The sequence below is a fragment of the Pygoscelis adeliae genome, unplaced genomic scaffold (assembly GCF_000699105.1).
Source record: "Pygoscelis adeliae isolate BGI_AS28 unplaced genomic scaffold, ASM69910v1 Scaffold4, whole genome shotgun sequence".
Lineage (NCBI taxonomy): Eukaryota > Metazoa > Chordata > Aves > Sphenisciformes > Spheniscidae > Pygoscelis > Pygoscelis adeliae.
The window spans coordinates 5330481-5337606 of record NW_008824986.1 but is presented as its reverse complement, the minus strand read 5'-3'; the positions used below and the strand labels follow the sequence as shown (position 1 = coordinate 5337606).

The 7126-nt window shown below is 41.5% G+C and overlaps 1 protein-coding gene across 1 annotated transcript in view; it reads right to left on the bottom strand.

Moving 5' to 3' along the window:
* The window catches only part of FAM13C (family with sequence similarity 13, member C), a 55983-nt gene that overhangs the window by 34623 nt on the left and 14234 nt on the right, over positions 1-7126 (bottom strand). The window contains exon 4 of the mRNA XM_009325843.1: positions 6542-6663. Within this exon, the coding sequence (XP_009324118.1) occupies positions 6542-6663 (122 nt within the window). The remainder of the gene's footprint in view (positions 1-6541; positions 6664-7126) is intronic.

Sequence of the window (7126 nt, the reverse complement as noted above, 5' to 3'; positions counted from 1 at the left end):
GTTTGGTTTAATAACAGGCAAGGAAGGACCTGCAAGGCTACAAACAGCTGAAGAATTAATTCACTAATGAAGAAAAAAATATTTAGAGTGATTTATTGCATTGAACTAGAGCTAGACATAAAGGAAAGGACGAAAAGGACAAGTGTCAGATTTGTACACTTCTGGTATTCATTTGGGTGACTCCTTTCAGGGTACGTAACACACAGCAAATGTGAACTCTCCTTAAAAAAAGAAAACAAAAAACTAAACGCTAGCAGCAGTTCTTACAGGTGTTATACGAAGCCCTACATAATTCACAGCTGTATCACTCATGAGTCTTGCACTCTGGAGAGTAAAAAGTTTACAGCACCCCTGAAGTACCACACCTCTCTCATTCAGGATGATGTTCTTGTCTGCTCTTTTAGGGATGCAGAAGTCTTGCATTTTACTCTTTCTTTTTCACTAAAAATACTGGAGTAAGATGCTCTTAGTTTTGCATTCTTTGGATTCTGGAGATACTGAAATCATTAAGGTGAGCAACTGTTTTTGTGTGAAGACCATTTACATTAACAGTCACATATGTATGCTGAGCTGATCTTACTCTATAGAGTTTTGGGGTGTGCTTTTTTGTTTTCACCAAGATTAACTGCTCTGCTAGGCAAATGCAGGTTATCTGATTGTCACCAGGCAACAAAGGGCTTACAATTTAATAACTATGGGTTGGATCCTACTCTCATTAAAAGTCAATCACAAAATATCCATTAACTTCAAAAGCAGCAGGAACAAGCCCTAATTTTCCATCTGTGCTGAGTACATTAAAATTATTTTAAGCCTTAGCTGAAATTTTGAATAATTGCAGGCAACCCTTATTTTGTATAATGTACATCATGTAAAATAATGAAAATGGAATTCTCTCTGTGGCTACTACTCGAATACATGTTATATCATTCTTTATATAATATGAAAGGCCTGATCTCTCACCCTCCCTATCGATTGGCAACAGGCTTTGGCAGAATTATGCCGTTCTGCATGGCACAGATGACAAAGATGCAACCCAGTAACATGTACGTTTGAAGCTTGTGGACATAACAGAAAAAAAAAAATCTAAATACTTATTTTCATAACAGAGCTCCTACCAGACTTCAAGGGGAAGATCAATTTGCATGAGCAGTGAGCTGTTTAAAAAACAGACCAGAACATGTGAATTATTGAATTATGCATGATATCACTTCTAAACTCACATAAAATTCAAATAAAACCACATCATTTTAAAAACTGGGAAAAATGTTTAAAGATGACCTAAGCAAATTCACTTATTTCCCAGACTAAACCCAGAAAGGAGCATTACATTCTGTAATTTGCAAGTCTAAATCTGGTCCAATGCTGGATTACACTAACCCCATCCTCAGGAGGCTTACGTGTTTATGTACCACAATGCCACACGTGCTCAGTGTCTCGGACCAATTAATGCATTAGTGATGCCAGGATAAATCCTGGCAAGCAAACCACACACTGTGCTGTGGGATGAAACCCCTTTTCCAGATTCACTTTCAGTTCATCCTGGCCCAGTACACCTTCTCTGTCTCCAATCTAACAATCAGTTTTACCCTTCCCACTGTGAGAGTGGACTACCAGGTTAACAGCTCAGAAAGGGTAGTCTCAGTACCACATCAGAGGACTGATTCAGCCTATCTAGAGGTTACATCACATGAGTTCACAGAAAGGCAGACCCCACAACCAACACACCTCAGTGCCAGGAAAACAAAAAGTCCTTTCTGAGACCTCCACAAATGGCAAAAAGCATTATGAAATTCAAACATCGTCGCCACCTTAATACAGGGTTGCAGGTGAATGTTTCAAAGGCATGCCTATGAATCCTTACAAAGCAATACAGAGCTGCAACAGGCTTTTGGATGAACAGAAAGTGCACACTTGCAGTGAAAGAAACAACACTGTTAAGGGCCCAAGGCTGTTTGGATACATCCTAGGCTACTCCTTGGGCAGTCTCTGAATGCTGGAATAAGCAACCAGACAGAGAGCCAGTGTAGCAGTGCCTGTCTCATCAATCACAGCAGTTACATAAAGGCTGGCTGTGGACAACCACACTTGTTTTTCTTATAATAAGTGCCTTTCGTACTCACCAGGCACAGTCCTTACTTGGGCTACAGTATGATGTTGGATTTTTTTTTTTTGCCCCTCTGTCCTCTCCCCCCCCCGCCTTTTTTCTTTCTTTTTTTTTTTTTTTTTTCCCTTTAAGTATATTGCAACCCAAGAGCTTGTTCAGGGACTTTCCATGCCTTGATACAAGAAGTATCATTGGAACCATAAACACCAATCTTTTAATATCAAGATTCTGAAGAAACTGTTCTTAGGAACTGGTCAATCATTTCCCAGCAAAGCAATGTTTCATCAGCAAATCCTGATTTACTGAAGGAAAGCTATTCGCAGACACATACTGGTCGTGATGAATTTTCACCAGGTCTGAGGCAGGACTCGGAGGGAATCTGGCCAAGTTTTCTCCCTGCTCACCTGGTCGCCTGTGCGGGAATGCAGTCTCACAAGCTCTGCCTCACCCGTGCGGGTCTGCCATATGGCGCGGGGACTTCAGCACTTCTGCAGCTTCCCTGCTCCCTCCCACACATCCCCGAGTTGTAGCTGTTCAGCGGAAAGTGTGGAATACAAGAGTCCCACTCTCAAAAGCTACTTGCCTTGAAAACTTAAATACTGAAAGCCTCACTAGAGCTTAGTCTCCCTCATGGGAAGCACAGAAACCCTGGGAGACTCTGGCTGAGCCCAAGATCCAGGGCAGCCCAGGACTCTCAGCATTTCCAGTTTTCCTGCAGAACAGCCATAGGTCTGACAGCAACTGCCACCCTACAGCCTCTGCAACCCAGGCACCAGCTGAGTCCTACTAAATGAAACCACTCCGCTCCCATTTTATTTGGGGAATGTGGAAGAGGGGGGACTTTCAGGAATTTTTCTTTGGCAGAAAACTTAAAAAAAACCCAAAGTGTAGTTCCCACACTGACTTGGAATGCAACCTTCTCTGAAACACTGATATTCCCACTGCCCAGGAGTCCCATGTTTCAGCCCCCTCTCTGTGTAACAGGCACCTGAAGAAAACACCATCCTCTATTCAGGTAGCAGCGTACACAGCTCTGCAATCCACATCAGTTTTGCTGATTGCCTTTCAGAAGGCAATCGGTAAGAGCAGCTTTTTGTAATCATATGTATTGTTCCATACTGACTTTCCTATTGTCTGTTAAAAAAAGGCAATTCTCTTTATTGTAACATTTGTTCCTGGGGCCTACATATAACTTTTATCTCCCAAAGGTGCAGATTATATTACACTCTTATCCAAACCCAACTACACAAAATGGCTAGAGCAGTATTCAGTGTAATCACTAGCAAAATTATTAGAAATTCATGTTCTTTTAATAAAATGTAAAGGTTTCCTTCCATGCAGATGACATATTCTAAATTCATGCTGATGTTCATAAACCACGCATGATAAACACCTCCTGAAATTAAAATCCTTGATTCACACATCAGATGTAGCTTAGCCAAGAACAAGGCAGTATTCCCTTGTTCTTCTGACTGTAAACCTCTTCACCAAGTCTATTCTCCCATTTCCCTCAAATCCCACTAAAACTTTTCCTTAACTGTTGCAGTGGTTATCATAAAATGAAAGTACCCCCCAAAAACCAATCAACACATATACTTATGAGTTGTATTTCTGTAGATTGTTTCTCTTATATTGCCTGTTCTATTCTTCTCTGTCATGTATCTGTTTATGAACATCCCTTGTTAGGTTACCCTGAATTTAGATTGCTCTGCTTAACAGGGACTGTACCGAAAAGTTTTTCTTATCTCAGTATTTTTTAATCCATATTTAGACAGATTAAGACTATCCTGGTTTTAGCTGCTTCACACTCACTAGAACAGATTTTTTAAAAACCTCTGTACAGTTCAGAGGCATTTAGACCTTTAAACTTCAATAAGCCTAATGACAGAGCTGTAGCAGTCTGCAGAAACTAAATTAAAGCAGAAGGAACAACAAGCCTCACTAGAAATAATCAACCTTGCTTCTTAGTATGAGACAGAAATAAATCCTTCTGCTCCTATCCTCCACACACACATCTGATTGATAGACATCCAAGCCTGCCCAGTGGCACCCCTGCAGCAGTGTGGCCATTGCCTCTTCTCCAAAAGACCAGAAAGCTTTTGGTCTATGAGTTAGGGATCCTAGGCAGACGTAGCATTCCAGAGCATTGCTAATTTTACCAGTAACCTAGCAAAAACAGGGTGGAAGATAGTGAAACTCCAGTTTTGTGGGGCTAGCAGATATGTTCTATCAAAATCTAGCTATGATTGTTGCCTGCTGCCAAGACTGAATTCTTAACCTTTGCCATGTCCCAGAGCAGAGAAGGCAGAAAACAAGGCAAGACGTCACACTATGTTTCACAGCCTGTTGCATGAGCCAGTTCTGTGATCCACATGCAGCAGCCAGTGATCTGCATGAGCTGAGACATGGGCATGTAATTGCTCTGGCCCTATCAAAGCTGATTGACGGCAGAGGGATGGGGCAAGCTGCTGCTGACCCTTAAAAGGAGTGACCAGACACAGTGACCCTCAAACTGAAAGAAACTTCAGCATATGTAATTCAAAGACCCCTGCCCCAGCTGAGTGGTGGGAATGTTTTTTCCAAGGACAGTTAAGACAGTTAAAGTAAATAAAGTGTGCGTGTGAGGCCAGGGACCATGTGTTAATGCTTTTTTACTCCATGTTTGAGGTTCCTTATTTGAGAGTAAAGTCACCTCTGTTTTGTTGTAGTACAATCAAACTAAGACATGGCCAGTGTTGAGATTTGATCACTATGCTTTCACAGCTCTTAACAGGGTAAATCCAGGTACCGTTATTTAACAGATTTAGCACTTGTGGATAGCAGGCTTCCTAAGGAGCTACCCTGGTGTTAAACAGGAATAAATAGCATAGTGAACAATGGTTTAATACCAGGCAAACTAAACAGGCCAAACGGTTGAAGTAGACAGGGGAACTTTGCTGTGGCTGCTCTTTTATTCATGCACATTCTACTCTGGTTCTTATCTTTAAAGTCCATGTTTCTTTCATCGTGTTCCTTTCATCAATCAAAATTAACCAATGTTATTTCATTATCTACCCATACACAGACCTCCTGCCAGCAGAGCCACTAGGTAGGTCTAACCCTCTGATACCAAACTTGCTATGCTCCTCTTTACAAGAAATCCATGTGATTTTTTCCTAGCATAAAGAATGCCAGAAAAGGAGAAGGCAGGCTTCCTAGGCTGGAGCTAATTAGAAACACTTTCTGAAATGCAGGACTTTGCAGTGTCTCAACTGCAGATACAAGCATTGGAGGGTGAAAGCAGTTATTTGTGAAAGCTAATTAAATGCTTGGTCATTCTGCTAAAGCTTCCTTTGAGAGCACAAATTAATATCATTTACAATGTTGCCTACTAAAGGCTGTGGTGAAGGCAATCAGTTCATTTCACATAAAGCACCAAACTGCCATTGGATGGCAACTGTCACTACTAACCCAGTCCTGACTTGAAACAGACCTTGGAGGCAATGAACTCTGTATGTCAACTAGCTGTGCCCTGACCCACTGAGCATCCCTGGGATGTTCCGCTGCTCCTCCAGTCCCTCCAAAGAGAGCCAGAGCCTCTGCCACACAGCACCAAGGCTGTCATGCACCTCAAGGCAGAGAACAAAGAGCAGAGACCTGGCTCACCTGCCTGAAACTCTACGTGCACAGCAAAGCAGGGCCAAACCAGCACCTGAGCATGGGAAATTTGTAAAGTAGTGCCCCAAAAACTGATGGCCGTGAAGAGCATGATCTTATTTACACAGTCCAAGCCTGTCACTAGGAGATAAATCTTATCCTTAGGACACACCCTCACTGGTAGATTGGGTCAGTTGGGTGAGTTGAAACCCCATTTCTAGCCTTTTGCACAGCCATGAAGGATTGGAGGAGGAACTGTGACTTCCAATAGTTACCAGAGCTGAGTTACTTCATGATCAGCTGAGTTACCTGCCATCAAGACTCGGCTAATGCCTGACCTGAACACCCCATACCCTTCACAGCATTGGAACAAGCACAGTTACACAGCACTCAGGGTCTAAACTGTACGTAAATGCATATCCATGCTAAAATCAGGTGCGCGGCTTGCCATTCCCATTTCTCAGTGAGAATACAGCTCTGAGAAAGAGTGAGGCAAGTCTGCACTGGGGCACAAAGAAAAGAAGTGCCAAGATATTTTTGAAACTTGGCACAGAGGAATTGAAGTTTCTGAACTGAGGATGTTCTTCCTGCTTGAAATGTAAGGGGTTTAAAGAATGATGAAATTTGCATTCTTATCTTCATCCCTTTCACTTTCTCCAAACAGTTCTAGGCATATAAATACAGAATACAACTGCCAATGGGAGCCAGGAGTCTGAATATTTTATACAAAAGGCAGCAAATGAATTAGCCTTTCTTACAGTTAATCAGAAGTGAAATGCACTGTCTTATCCCAAGGCTTACCTTTGTTGAAATCTCACGACTGCTTCCTGGCATCTGAAAGCCACATTCTGTGCATAGTCATTAGCTGAGGATCCAGCCTTCCCCTGCCACTCTGAGAGGCCTGGCAACGCGCTTTCCAGCTCCTGCACAAGGCAAAAAAAAAAAAAAAGTTGAATGCCCTGTCAGTACCAATCAGGCTTAGCTGAATGTTTCAATTTAAGAAAAAAAGAGCTCCATAAGACAGGATGCTGATTGTGGTTCTTTGTTATTTTTTGGTAATAATCTGGAAACAACTGGAAAACACAGGCTTTGTTTAGAAAAAGTTCTAAACAAACTAGTATCTTCTTTCACTGTAAAACATTTTTTGAAACCAAAGCAGACTGTAACCCATTTTCTGTTTATTAGTTAGATAACAGATATCAGCTTCTGAGCTAAAAGGTGCTATACACAGAGGTCAATATTTTTTTGCTTATATATACATTCACATTTCATTTGAAATTATTTACTCAGATGTCAGTAATATTTTATTACTTTGGCATCATCAGAAAAATTTTGGCTGACAAAAGCAAATGCAGTTCATTTAAATAAGGTTTGTAAGGTTTAACC